Genomic DNA, 14,483 nt, shown 5'->3' on the forward strand with positions numbered 1-14,483 from the left:
CATTTATATGTTTCAAAAGTCAATATTTAACTTTATCCTTGTTGCCTCAAATCTAACCTCTATTCTTCCTTCTTCCCATAAGTAGCCATTGTTATTTATTTCTGGCTCATCCCGCCAGTGTGGCTTTTTGCAAATACAGTGTATGTGTCTCCTCCTTTCTTACCCCAAAGGCAGCACATCGTTCAGTCATTCTTTTGCATCATATGCTTTTCATAACATCCTAAAGATTCCTCCATATTGGCTCAAAAAGATCTTCCTCATTGTTTTTAACAACTCCATGTTACTCCATTGTGTGCATGTACTTTGGTGTTTTCAACTATTCCCCTCTTACTGAATATGTTTTCAATTTTTTGCTATTACAGATAGTGACGTATCATTTTTAAGAGGCAGGTTACTATATAATAAACAATACATAACATAAGTTTGACATTTTCTTACACATATTAAAGTATGTTTTAAAAGAAAATATTACTTGTATTGATTTTTGTTTCTAACTAACTTAGGAATACTTCTGAACACTCGGGTTTCATAGAACAATTTAACAAATGACATATGTGCTTCTTAGTGATCGTACTTCTTAGTACTTCAAAATTACTGGATTTGACAAATGTAAGGTGCTCGAGACTAGTGCTTGGGGCTAGGCATGGTGGCTCCCACCTGTAATCCTCACACTCTCAGAGGCCAACGCAGGTGGATTGCCTGAGTTCACAGGTTTGCGACCAGCCTGAGCAAGAGCAAGACCCCTGTCTCTAAAAATAGCCAGGCATTGTGGAAGTAACCTATAGTCCTAGCTACTTGGGAGGCTGAGGCAAGAGAATTGCTTGAGTCTGAGGTTGCTGGGAGTTATGACTCCAGAGCACTCTACTGCCTCAAAAAAAAAAAAAAAAAAGACTAGTGCTTGGCATGTTGGAAGTGTTCAATAAATAAAAGATCATGAAGAATGGCCTGTGAGGTGGCAAGGTCCCTCACAGCCTGGAAGATGCTCAAGGAGCAACCCCCAATCACTTCTCTTTTAAACAATATTCTTTTCACCTGCCAGAAGTCACATAGCCCATGCATACTTTTCTTATTATTGGCAAGCACATAGTTTTTCCTCTTTAAGGTTTATTTTTATCCCACATGCTAAGATTTACATCATTTAGCAATCATGTTAAGATACTATATAAATAAAGCTGTTGCCACAGTTCCATGCTGGCTGCAGCCATCAGCTTGTCAGCCCTCCCACCCCCATCTTAGCCTTTGTCTCTTGTGTGTTTTATGTCTTCCATGTCTCTTTTCTCTCCTTTCCCACCATTCCCACTCAGGTTATTTCGTCTTCCTTGTGCTGGTCGAGAAAAGATGATAGTGTTAAGAAAAGCAATATTGTTAACAACAGCAGAAACATTTTGATTTATTTTTCTTTATTTGGACATGTCATCAAGGAATTTGAGAACAACAAGGTGACTACATTTTATTCTGAGTGCTTTAAACATTTATTGAGTAACTGCTGTGATTCAGGCATTATAGTTAAGATTGTGGCCCTGCAGCAGATGCATACACTGAAAGCCTGAGGGAAGGCATAAAGGGCAGCCGGGACTTTAACCAGGAGGGAGCAGAAAGTTTCCAGAGGGCAGAAGTGCCAAAGAGTCTCTTTCTTGGGAAACTGGGCTTACCCAGACCTGGGGCTTTCCGGTAAGGTGGAGTCGAACCACAAGATGGAGCCACACCATCAGTAGCCATGTCCCAATCTTCAGTGCAGGAGCGCTTCCCTGGACAGCTTTCCAGGAGCAGAGGAGAAAGGGAAGCCTTAGAAAAGGGACCTCATTCACAGACAAACATGGGGACATGACAGAGAGGGACAGGAGAGGGGTGGTTTATCTGTATCTGGCAAAGGTGGACAGGGAAGCCTCTCTGAATTGGGACTACGTGAGCTGTGAGTGGATGGTGCCTTGGAGGCATCAGTGTTAAAATCTTGGGCATGAGGAGTCCAGGTGGAGGTCATTGCTCAAGGGAAGGAGAAGAGTGGAGGGAGATGAAGTGGGAGAGGGATGTAGTGCCCTACCATACAGAGCCTACTTAGTCAGGGAGGAATTCACACTGTATTTTAAGTAAGAAAGTAAGTCTGAACACGGGGAGTGACATGAATGATACAGGTCGGAGAAATAAAACCTCTCTTGTAATTGTAAAACCCTGGTCACTTTTCATCCTTGCCTCATTTTCTGCTGTCTGCTCTTGCTGAAGCCTCAACTTCTAGAAGTTAGATCCCTAGAGAATAAAACCTTCTCATGCACATTTCCTGGTACTGCTGAGGTCTGACCCTGTTCATTCTGCCTTGTGCCTTGCAGGCTGCTCTCCACCCGCTGATGAGCAGAGCTGATGCTGTGGAAAGAATATGGGCTTCTGGCTTTAGACCTTGGGCAAGTTAAGTAACTTGAATCCTAGTTTCCTTCTCAGTAAAACAGGATCATTATATTTAACTTGAAAATTAGTTGGAAGAAATGAAATAAGGCATTGTGGAAGAATAATGCTTTTCTTTTCTTTTCTTTTTTCTTTCCTTGTATTTAGGTTTGTAATACAAGGCCGTATCAGATGTTACCAAGAAGGCCCTTCTGCTGGCTTTGAGTTTCCCAAAGCCTGACATTCACGTGATATTATTCCAGGTGTCCCAGACATTGTACCAGAGAGAGAGTGAGGAAAGTGCCTGGAAGAGGCAGTAAGGCAAGGCAGAGGGGCTTCTCCCTCACTGAAGAGAGCACAGCAGGCTGTGGGTCCTAAGAAAGCCCTGTCCCCTGGCAGCAGCCAGAGCAGCTGGGGGCCTCTGAGGGAGAGGAAAGGTGGCTGTGTGACAAATCTCTGCAGTTTTGCTCTCAGCCACTAGGGATCCCTCCTCACCAAATATTTGCCTGTGCCGAGTGGTGCAGAAGCAGAACTGCCCCTGGGAGAGGACCATACAAGCTAAGCTAAGACCCAGACATGCTTGGAGTGGCCAGTGGACAGATGCAGTCAGACAGAAGGGGCTTGGCCAAGGCCTCTGAGCTGCACCAGGGCACAGACCCTTGGAACACCTGTGAGAGAGGGGCCCCTAAAATGACTGAGTTTGAATTTAAAACTAGCCTCCTGATGGGGTGAAAAGTAGGTTTTGAATTGGATTTAAGATTATTTAGGGAAATGTAATATTTTTTGCACTCTATGCACTATTTTCTTGATTATTATGGACAAGATTCAAATCTACTATACATGAAAACACTTACCCCAAGACCTGGAGCATTGCATGTGTTCAGTAAACAGTAGCCAATGTTATTAAAACCAGCTGAAGAGCAATGGGCGCAGACTGGATTTGAAGCAAATAAAATTAAATTAAATAGAATCCTGCAGGTGTTTTCATGCCCATTATCTTCTGGGCATTGAGAATATAAGACACAGACTTCCCTTGTCCTAGAAGAGCAGTTAGTGCAAAAACAGGCTCGTACATTGTTAACTCCGCCTCATGGCATAATGTGACACGTACCGCAGTGGGAGAATGGGCAGCATATTGGGTTTGGGATCAGGAAGGCTTCACAGAAAGAGTGACATTTAATCTGGACCCTGGAAGAACAGGTAGAATTTTGATTGGTTGGCAGAAGTCGGGCCCAGCACAGAGAACAGCTTGTACAAAGGCAGGGAGGGGTAAATATATGCCAGGAGTTTTGCATGGTTTGGTATTGACTATTTTTAAAAAGGAGCTATCTGAATAAGGTTAAAATGTCACCATCCAGGGACAGTTTGAGAAGGATCTTCATCCTGTAGGTAATGGAGCACCTATAAGAATTTAAAGCAGGATGAAGGGGAAAAGAAAATATTCTACAAGCTTCCGGAGAAGACAAACAGATCGCAGATGAAGTTTCATGACTCTGAATATCTTTTGGCTTACCAACACTGGAAGCTAAGGAAATATGGAGAAATTCCTTACGAGTTCTGATGGAAATGATTCCAACCTTGAATTTTATACCTATACAAGCTGTCATTGAAATTTAAGAGTAAAGAAGTACATTTTATGACATGCAGGGTAGAAAAAGTTTGCCTCATATGCACTTTTTCTCAGGAAGCTAAAAGAGGATTGCTCCACCAAAATAAGGCGGACCACAAAAGGGCAAATACTGCACACAAGAAACAAGACCCAACACCGAGGACAAGCAAACCCTGACAAGCATGATGAAGGGTGATCCCAGGATGATGGTCGTGTCATCAAGGGCAACTAGTTAAGACTGGAGCAAATAGAAGTTTCTGGGAGTGTTTTATCTGATCATAAAATTGACAGAATGCCTGATGTGTCTGATTGTACTGTGAGGAAATTTGTGATTGATTAATGATAGGTACAAATAAAACCAAGCAAAAGGAAAATAGGACAAATACTAACTCCAAGGAAAACTAAACGTCATCCAGGAAAGGAAGAGCAAGGTTGGTTCACTCTACAGTTTGCCTTTATATGGTCTTGATAACATAAACCCTGAACCCAGCTGGCGTTACAATACAGCAATATGAAAGGAAGGAGGATGTGTGAAAGGGGTACTTTTTTTTTTTTTTGAGGATGAAAATCTTAGAAATCCTCCTCTTCCATTGTACAAAGTACAGAGATAAAGCCTAAAGCTGAAAAAAATCTAGATGTAGCAACACAAACATGTTATTTGGAGACAAGAGGTCAACACTAACAGACTCTCTTAAAACAGTTGAAAATTATTGCCGGTAAGGGTGAGAACATGGTAGGAGAGGGGGCTGGAGGCTGGGGTTTCTGTTGCAAATCTTATTGAACTATTTAACTCTTTCAGCAATACACATAATGTAATTTTGTTTAAAATTACAATGGAAAGAGAGTGAATGGGAAGAGGGAACTGAGGCAACCCACGCAGGACACTCCCTCACAGAACACCACTGGAAGGAGCTTGTGGGAGAGGAAGGGCCGGGTTACAAGACAGAGAGGGGATTTTGTGTTCTTGTTACAGTATGTGGGAGAGATGACATCTTAAGGAGGGGGCTGCAAGAAGGAGAGTTTGAATGTATAGAAGAGGAGGTGGTGAATGAACATCGGCAGTGGCATCATCATAACTCACTGCAGCCTTGAACTCCTGGGTTTAAGCCTCAGCCTCCCAACTGAGCCAAGTGCCACCATGCCTGGATAATTTTTTCAATTTTTTTGTAGAGACAGGCTCACTGCATTGCCCAGGCTGGTCTCAAACACTTGGCCTCAAGTGATCCTCCCAACTTAGCCTCCCCAAATACTGGGATTACAGGCATCAGCCACCATGCCCAGCTTGTAGATCTATGCTTAAAGGCACTAAAGGGAGTCAGATCAAGAATGCAGGAGGGAAATTTTTTTAAATGAAAGACAACTGGGTCAGCACCTATAGCTCAGCAGCTAGGGCACCGGTCATATACACCAGAGCTGGCAGGTTAGAATCCAGCCTGGGCCTGCCAAACGACAATGACAATGACAAGCAAAAAATAGCCGGGCATTGTGATGGGTGCCTGTAGTCCCAGCTAGTTGGGAGGCTGAGGCAAGAGAATCACTTAAGCCCAAGAGTTTGAAGTTGCTGTGAACTGTGACGCCAAGGCACTCTACCCAGGGCAACAGCTTGAGACTGTGTCTCAAAAAATTAAAAAGACTACTTTGAGACTAGAAGAGAAAAATGTGAGTCTACAGGAAGATATATAAATAGAAAAGATTTGGAATTGTTCTAGAAGTTCTAGTGACTTCTGGGTAATAAATATATGCATAGTCAAAAATAGCACATTTCCTTTGGTCAAAAGAAGACACAATTTTAATGACTTTATTAAACCTTAGGACAGAGATCACAGGAATGTCTTTCCAATAATATATCAAGTAAACTTTTAAGCAAACTATCAGCAAAGATCAGGGCATGCTGGGAACAGACATATCTTAGGGTGTCTTTGAGAACAAACCCATAATTCTTTCTCTGAGAACAACCCGACCCCTCACCCCAGAGGTGAATGCTCAGCAGCCATGTTTTTACTAGGAGGAAATTTATGGTTTCCTTGTCCCCTTGCTCTAAGTTCATAGGCTGGAATGGACTTCTGCCCTAAGTATGGCTGATCACGTATTTTTTCTAAGAATTTAAAGTTGCGACCAGGAGACAGTCTCTAAGTGTGGTGAGAGCTGAGTTAATACACACTCAGGAGCTGTAGGGTGAACCTATTGACTGAAAAGGACAGTCAATTCACAGAGAGAATACAGCCGACACACAGAGGGATGTAGGGAACACAGACCATATAGCCCAGAGAGTGGGCCAGAGGGGCAGCTCCAGGTGCCCTGGCCTTTTTGGTTCCGAGCTCTGTTCCCGTGAAGCCTACCTAAAACCCATCCTTGGATTCTGTGCACCACCGCTGTGTCTCCACTGTTAATATCCTCTTCTTTGCATGTGATCATTTTAAGAGTTTCCATCACTGGCAAACAAAATCCTTGCCTAAGATGATCCTCCCCACTTCCATCAGAGTTTTCTGGTCATTGATTTCTCCCAATTTATTCTTTCTTGGGAAGTCTACTATGTTCCCATAAATTCTTGATTTCTTTCTTTTCCAGGACCAAATGCTTACAATTCAAAATCCCATCTTGCTCCTGGTTACTTGTGTCTTGATCAACTTTAATGCCCAAATAGACCTAGGTTCTCTAGAAAGCCTTCCTGGTCCAGCTCAGGGATCCCTCCCTCTGAACACCTTCAACAGCACCAGTCCAAGCCAGTGGGGCCCAGTTACCAAACCATAGCTTAGGTCTACGATGGCCACATCAGAGTCACCTAGAGCATGTTAAAAAGTACAGGCTCCCTGTTGCTGCCTCTGCAGTCCCTGTGATTCTAATTCGATAGGTCTGAGTGATGCTTGTACTTTTAAAAGTCTCCCAGTGAGTCTTATGTATGTTATGGTTTGAAAACTACTCATCTGTACCGCTCATTTGTACTTGACAAATGTATAGTTCCTTATCTCTTTGCAAGTTTTAAATTTTGTTCACAGTAAACTAAAGTCCTCCAGGACACATATTTAGAGTGTTCTGGTGGATCTCCCTTAGACCTCCTCTCCTCCCACATGCTTGGCTGATCAATTCTGTTAGCCTCCTGCCTGCTCTGATTGACCCACCAAGGGAAGTAGCCAACTTGTCTCAGCCTTGGACCTCTCTGTCTCACATGGGACTCTAAGGAATGTAGACAAAGAAGATGACATCATGGTTAGACAATGGCCTCCTCACACAGCATAAGTCCAGATAGGAGTAGAATCCCATGAGCCTCCCTTCTCCCAGTGTCCAGAGCTGTCCTTGGTTGAGTGAGTTGCAAGGAACAGGACACTCTGCATGCCTTTCAGGGCTAATCTGAATCCTAGGACTATAGTTCATGAAGTCCATATGAAGTGGCACATTCACAAAGTAACACACAATGGGCCAAGTGGAGCAAGACACAGCTGGACAGCTTGAGGACGGCTGCCAGCCCCAGTACCCTGAGGTCATGCTCAGCGGTCACCACCAGGGTCCCTTCTTCCAGATCCCTACATCCCTTAACACTCTAGCAGAACTGGCCAAGATCTGGCAAAATGATACAATGTAAACACTTTAAAGAATTCAGTGCTGCTAGCCAGAACTTGGGGGGGGAGAGAAAGTGTTTTGAAGGGGAAGGGAAGTGGGGTGGTGCCCCACAAATCCTGCCATGAGCACTATGGCCAAAAAGGAGGGGACCTGTAGGATGGAGGTGCATCGGTTCAAGGTCAGCACAGTGGGGATGCACTAGCAGACTCAGCGGTGAGCATGCAAGGGCTGTCAGAAACCTGCTGGGATCCACAAGGTGTCTTGACAATCGCTTCTCTCAGAGAGGTCATTACCTAAAGGAGCAAAAACCACATGGCCAAAGTTGTTCAAGCTCATGATTCCAGGATCCTATTATCCCCAAGTGCCCACCACCCCCACACCTTACTCCCTTCCCCTCCCCCTGCTTTTCTCCTCCCTGCCCACTGCTGTCCATACACCCCTTCCCTGGCCCCTTTCCTTCCCAGAGAATCTCTGATCCTCCACCCTGGTCCTGCTCAGAGTAGTCCACTCTCCTCCCCCACCTCCCAGACTCCTGGGGCCTCGGCACCTGGGAGCACTGGACTGGCATGTGCCTTTGATGATGAGGATGGTGCCCACAAGGAAGCCCACCAGGCCCATGGCCAGGCCCAGGGCCCACAGCAGGGTTTCTGTGGTATCTGGCAGCGGGGTAGGCACCTGGGGCTCTGCGAGAGAAAAAATGGGGTGGGGATACTGGGGTAAAAAGAAGGGTTCTGGAGTAAAAGGAGAAGGGTCCAGGAGGGGACTAAGGAGGGCTCTGTACCCCAGTGCCTGAGGAGTGGCGCGTCCAGGCCCCAGTGCTCCACCCGGCAGTCATAGACGTCCTTGGCCGTGGGCACAAAGGCTAGGTAGTGGAACTTGCGGAACATATGGTCAGGCTGGGAATAGAAGCTGGTCTGGGCCACTCCCTCGGTGACTGTTTGACCATTGCGCAGCCAGGTGACATTGATCACAGGTGGGAAGATGTTGTCCACAATGCAGATGAGGATGTTGGGCTGGCCCAGCTCCACCCGAGACTTGGGGAGCACGGTCACCCTTGGAGGCACTAGGAGGAACGAAGCCCTGAGTCCCTGGCCTTTCTAGGACTGGGACTAAAGGACAGTTCATCTGACCCAGGCACCTGTGGGAAGGCTCTGGGAGGAGACCTGGAAGGGTAACCACAGGGGCAGGAGAGGAGGGAAACAGAGCTGGGGCACCAGGAGTTCCAATATCTCATTGGCCCCAGGTGGGAGTTGCTTCCTCAAGAAGGAAGCAGGTGCTAAGGGGCCCGGGAAGACCCAGCAGGATGGGGAACCCACAGCCTTAAGGCTAACTCCAAATTTTACAGAATAAATTCTTTTAATAAATCCTTCCTATCAATGAAAGGTTTTAGTCTATAAAATTTGGATTCGGTCAAAAGGTGGCACTTAAGTATCTAGAAGGCCACACGTGAGCACGTGCCTGGGAGGCTGGAAGAAGCTTCTCTGGGTGCCCCCTGCCTGACCAGGCAGACTGAGGGAAGGCCAGGTACCATTGGTGGCTCTGGTGCGGTTGGAGCGTTCCACCAGGACGTCCAGGTGGTCTCTGATCATGGCGATGCTGTTCAGCCCTCCCTGTGGGTCAAAGTAGGCGAAGTCGCCAAATTCAGGCAGACGCCACACAGCCTGCCTTTCCTTCAGGTCCACAGAGAACAGCTGTTCCCCATCAAATTCATGAGTGAACTGGCCGGAGGCACCGTGAGACTGGTAGAAGGCTGGTCCGTAGGAGCCCACGTGGTCGGCTGTATTGGGTGAGTTCAGAGTCAGGGAGAGAGAAGAAAACGTATCAGTGTCAACCATGATAGGTGACATGTTGAGTCTCTGAGCCTGGGCTGCATTTTGCCTTCTGTGTGGGGACAGCATTCTATTCTGACACTGAGTTGGCCCTTGCAGAGTGGAAGGGAGAACATGGATGGGAAAAGGCACAGCCGTGCATGGCACAGCATGGAGACACAGGCTCAGGCTGCCACACCAGGCTGGGAAGAGGAGAAGCTGCTGAAAACCAAGCTTAGGACTCTGGAAGTTAAATCTTGGCTGTGGTCACCTGCTCAGGCTGTGTTATCAGGCCCTGTGTGAGGTGGTGGCTTATCGGGTGAGATGAGGAGGACGTGATTAGGCCAGGAGCATGGTGGAGCTTTACACAGAGATGCAGTGCAGGGGCATGTGAGGGGGCAAAGGCCATGATGGGCAGCACTAAGTAAGATTTGTGATCCAGAGACCGTGGAGAGAGAAGAAGGCTGCCCATGACTTTACAAGGAGGACAAGAAGTCAGGTCAGGTTCATGTGTCAACTCTTCCATCTCAGAACATTATGATTGAACATGTCTCTTCCAAAACTGAAGCTCAGTTTTCTGGAGATTAAGGGTTAGATTTTAATTAGTAAGATTTCTGTAGCATTTTCTGTGCATTTATTTTTTCACCAGTCACTACACCCTGGCACTGTACCAGTCTCATGGTATAAAGATGACCTGCACACCAGGGGCTCATGTCTAGGGCAGAACAAAGACAGGAAAACAGTCAACCACAACTCACAAACATGGTCATAAATACTGTGGCAGAGCTGGACTTGAACAGACATATTCTAGGCCAGAAAGTGGTAAAGAAATCAGGGTGCTGGTGTTACCAGCTACTGTTCACCTGAATGGCCATTTCAGGCAGGGCACTGCTGGTCAGGCCCTAACAAGGCCAGATGAGCCTACCTCCTGACATCTGGAGATTGTTTATTCACTTCTAAGGCTACTGTCATAGATAAAGTGGGGAACTGGACTCTATGGTACTGGTCAAGGACCCAGGGCACTCTCTGCACGCAGTGAAATGTTGACTAACTATAAATTAGTCTAGAGTAAAAATGTTTTGAATATATAACCACTTTAAGATTAGAAGATATTGGGTAACCTTGTAGCCTATGAGGGCGAATCAGACCTGTACTATGATGAGTTAATAACATTGCTGATGTTTACTTTTACTGAGAGAATAGAAAGTAACAAAGAGAAAGAGGAGGACAGAGCAGTTTGGGGGGAGATGTCCCTGCTGCTTTTCTGTAAAAGTGAAACTATTGATCTCTCATCTGCTTCTCTGCTTAGGTGACAGGTAGACAGGTTGGCAACAGTGGGCACAGGTGAGATGGAGACTTGGGTCCCAGAAAGGAGTGAGGAATGGGGAGAAGTATGAACAAAGGCTGAAAGAGACACTGGCCGGTGTGAGCTGCCCTTATATTTAGGTCCAGGACAGATGTGATAGAGATGAGGGCATCTAGGGGTCTCTGGGTGAAGGAAGTGACCCCCTACCCAGGGAGGGAGAGTAATAAACATCATGTATTGTCACCTCCCTCACATGACCCAGCTCCCTAGATGTCTGCTGCCCCCATGACCCTCAGCACTCACCCTTGATGGCCCCTGCTTCCTGGGGGCTCAGGAGAGTCACCAGGGTTTGGAGTCCCAGGACCAGCTCTGCTGGGAGGGCCATCGCCCTCTGATGCTTTAAGCAAATAAGTCTCAGTCCATCCATGTGGGGAGTAAAGGGATAAGGCCAAAGAAGAAAACAGATTCTAGGATGAAGATCCTTCAGCCAATCGGAGACATTCTCTGAGTTAATGCCTTGTTGCTGGGTAAAGAAGGAAAGAGCCTGGGTGAGAAGGAAGAGCTCCCTCCGCCCACAAGCACCCGGGAGGTAAATGTCAGAGGAGAGTCAAGGGAGGTTCTGCTTTGGAGAATGGAGGGGCTTGATCAACCATTATTACATCCTCCAAGAAGGAACCCCTGAAGGGAGGAGAAGGCCATCAGAGCCCCACACAGTTGAACTCAGACAAATCCTCTCTGTCTTGATTTGTGACGTAGGGAATCCAACTTTCCCTATGAATTTCTTCAGACAAATTTGAAGTTAGAAAACAAAATAAATGTTATCAAGAAACTTTAAAAGGAAAACATTAGATGCACACTTGAATAGAAAACCCCCTTAAAACTTTAAATCACTTTCCAAAATATTATTTTATTGCATTGTATTAAAAACCCATATAATTGAAAATGTTTAGTCTAAAGAAGAGTGTGAGGAGGGCAGAAAAGCTGGTCCTTTCCATTGTGGTGTCCCCAGGCCCATGTGGCCTGCAGCACCCTTGTCTTTGATTTATGATGGGGCTCAGCCAGTAGCAAGCACTGGAAGAATTTAATCCAATTTTAGAAATATAAAAAGCTAACTGTCTGTCTCAGGAAAGAGAAGGCCAACACGATATCTGAAGGCCGTTTATCAAAAAACATGAAATAAGTGATTTTCCCCTTGGAAGGGATCTAGGAAATTAACAGGTCTATTATCAGGAAATTATTCCAAACAAGAATCACCTGGACAGTTTGTTAAAACTACATATTCCAGGAATGGGGCTGGTGCGGCCTTGCACAGAGGTCCGCATTGTCTTTGTATCACCTGTGGTTACTCCAATTCCCCTTCAGGGTCTTGGGTCTTTCGAAGAACTGACCCTGGGTTGGTGAGGTGCAGTGTAGAAGGGAAGATGACCCAGATGGAAGAGGCGAGGGGAGCCGGCAGTGCCCCTCCCACGTCCCACTTCATGAAAGCTGCCTCCCATTTTTTCAGGCCCCTTTTGGGTGTTTTCTTTTGTGCCCATCTAGGTCTTCTCCATGAAGGTCTTTGGCCCCTTCCTTCTGTGGGGCAACCACTCTCATCTTGTCATCTCTTCCCAGGTGGCCTCAGACTGCAGCACTGTCACACCTAGAGGCATGTCAGCCTCTTTGTTCTGTGGCGCAGACTATGATTAAAGAGTGCCAGTTATGGCTCAGCTCCTGTAGCTCAAGTAGCTAAGGTGCCAGCCACATACACCAGAGCTGGTGGGTTTGAATCCAGCCTGAGCCTGCCAAACAATAACAACTCCAAGCAAAAAATAGCCAGGCATTGTGGTGGGCACCTGTAGTCCCAGCTACTTGGGAGGCTGAGGTAAGAGAATTGCTTAAACCCAGGAGTTGGAGGTTGCTGTGAGCTGTGATGTCATGGCACTCTACCCAGGGCGACAGCTTGAGGCTCTGTCTCAAAAAAAAAAAAAAGTTATTTGGGGCTGCCTGGCTGTAAACTGATGTGCAGTAGTATCGTCCTGGGGGTAGACAGTCCTAGCTCTGCCACTAAGTCTTTAGCCTTACTGGTATTAGGGATTATTGTACTTCTCAGGGAATAATTTATGTACCTGAAAAAGCTGGTCGGTTCTGCAGTATTAATATCTTTCATCTTTATACATAAAGCATCCACGTGTAATCTAAAATTCCATGTTTAGGTGTGTGCTGCATTTTCATTAGATAAAGAGTTGTTAGAGTAAAACAATTTCCTTATAGTGGCAAGATTTTGTGATCTAGGTAGCACAAATTTCAGTTTATTTAAGATAAACTCTCCCCCATCCAAAATAGCAGACAACACTGTATTGCAGTACAGTTAATAAAGATATTTGTAATTTGGGGCAAGGTATTTGGGTTCAAATCGTATTTCTTCAGTCTGTAACTACTAATTCCATTTGAAACAATGGCTTGTCTCACTTCCACAAATGATCCCACTATGTATATAATTAACCAACATATGGATGAGCTTACATATCTCTTTTTCAAAAAGGTTTTGATGTGACTTGAAATATAAATGTTAAATTTTAATAAAATAATATGTGGAGGTTCTTACCCCATCTAGGCCATTCTCTTGACTGCGTTGTATTTATTTTTGTAGTTGGGCCTAGAAATCTGCTATATTTTATCTCAATAAACTATTAGAGAATCTGCTTGAGTCTCTTCATTGTTCTATATAAAAGAAGTATATTTAGTAGAATAAATAAAAAGTACTGAAAACTAATGCAAATACATATTCCTGGGTTCCCTCTTGACCTAATGAGCTAGATGAGCTTTTCTAAGGTAGGGAGGGCCAGGGAACCTGTGCTTTGTGCATGCTCCCTAGGCGATGCTTGGGCAGCCCGGAAACTGCCTTCTGGTAAAAACTGCCGTGATGCTCTCAGTGAATAAGGGTTTCCTCCACCGAGGGGAGCAGATTTCAAATTAACAAAATTACAGCTAGTAATGGATTTAGGTGGCACAGTTTATGGGAGGCCTAATCTCAGTTCTTTTTGTTTCCATCCCCCAGCATCTAGAATATAGTGGATGCTCAGCAGGTTGTCTGTGCATGAATGAACCATCTCCTCACTGCTTTCATCCTGGCCTGGTTGGGTCGCTCACTGCCTTTATCTCTTCTAAGGTGCGGTGGGATCTCTGGTCATGGGAGGATGGGGCAGTAGGATGGATAAGTTATTCTAAACTCATGATAAAGAATGCTACTTCTTTGTTTAGTAAAAATTGGGTCAAGTATACTTTATTTCAAAATATTTGGAGATTTTTTAAGTGTATATCTTTTGTTATTAAAATTTAATTGCACGCTAATCCAAGAAACTTGTCATTCTTTGAAGTTTATTGAGTCTTGCTTTATGACTTGGAGTGGGGTCCATTTTTGTAAATGTTGATGTGTGTGCTCATGAAATAGATGAAGAATCTTATACATGTACGTGTTCATTAGACCAAGCATGCTGATTTTGTCATTTTAATCTTTTTTTTTTTTTTTGTAGAGACAGAGTCTCACTTTATCGCCCTCAGTAGAGTGCCATGGTGTCACACAGCTCACAGCAGCCTCCAATTCCGGGACCTAGGCAATTCTCTTGCCTCAGCCTCCTGTCACAATGCCCAGCTATATTTTTGTTACAGTTTGGCCAGTGCCGGGTTTGAATCGGCCACCCTCAGTATATGGGGCTGGTGCCCTACCCACTGAGCCACAGGCACTGCCCCATTTTAATCTATTATATCTTTCCTTATCTGGGGGCTGACCTATAAGTAATAAAGAGTGGCATATTTAAACCTCTATGATAACTGTAGGTTTTTCAAT

At 45.2% G+C, this 14,483-nt stretch overlaps 1 protein-coding gene across 1 annotated transcript; it reads right to left on the reverse strand.

The window, feature by feature from the left end:
* Positions 1–7,800: 7,800 nt before the first annotated feature.
* Positions 7,801–11,060, reverse strand: LOC100960158 (HLA class II histocompatibility antigen, DO alpha chain). Its single transcript, XM_012804794.2, has 5 exons — positions 10,961–11,060; positions 9,072–9,320; positions 8,325–8,606; positions 8,091–8,226; positions 7,801–7,836 (listed from the first exon to the last, which is right to left on the reverse strand). The coding sequence occupies exons 1-5, from the start codon at positions 11,040–11,042 to the stop codon at positions 7,833–7,835; spliced, it is 753 nt and encodes a 250-aa protein (XP_012660248.1). The 5' UTR covers positions 11,043–11,060; the 3' UTR covers positions 7,801–7,832.
* Positions 11,061–14,483: the final 3,423 nt, after the last annotated feature.

Source organism: Otolemur garnettii, unplaced genomic scaffold (genome assembly GCF_000181295.1).
Source record: "Otolemur garnettii isolate 467f Iridium unplaced genomic scaffold, OtoGar3 scaffold00031, whole genome shotgun sequence".
Lineage (NCBI taxonomy): Eukaryota > Metazoa > Chordata > Mammalia > Primates > Galagidae > Otolemur > Otolemur garnettii.

Excerpts from the sequence above, each read along its gene's own strand:
- LOC100960158 (XM_012804794.2), bottom strand. The coding sequence starts at position 11,042 with ATGGCCCTCCCAGCAGAGCTGGTCCTGGGACTCCAAACCCTGGTGACT. Across the intron at positions 9,321-10,960 it reads GGAAGCAGGGGCCATCAAGG|CCGACCACGTGGGCTCCTAC; the intron begins GTGAGTGCTGAG and ends CACCCAATACAG. Across the intron at positions 8,607-9,071 it reads CCGCACCAGAGCCACCAATG|TGCCTCCAAGGGTGACCGTG; the intron begins GTACCTGGCCTT and ends CGTTCCTCCTAG.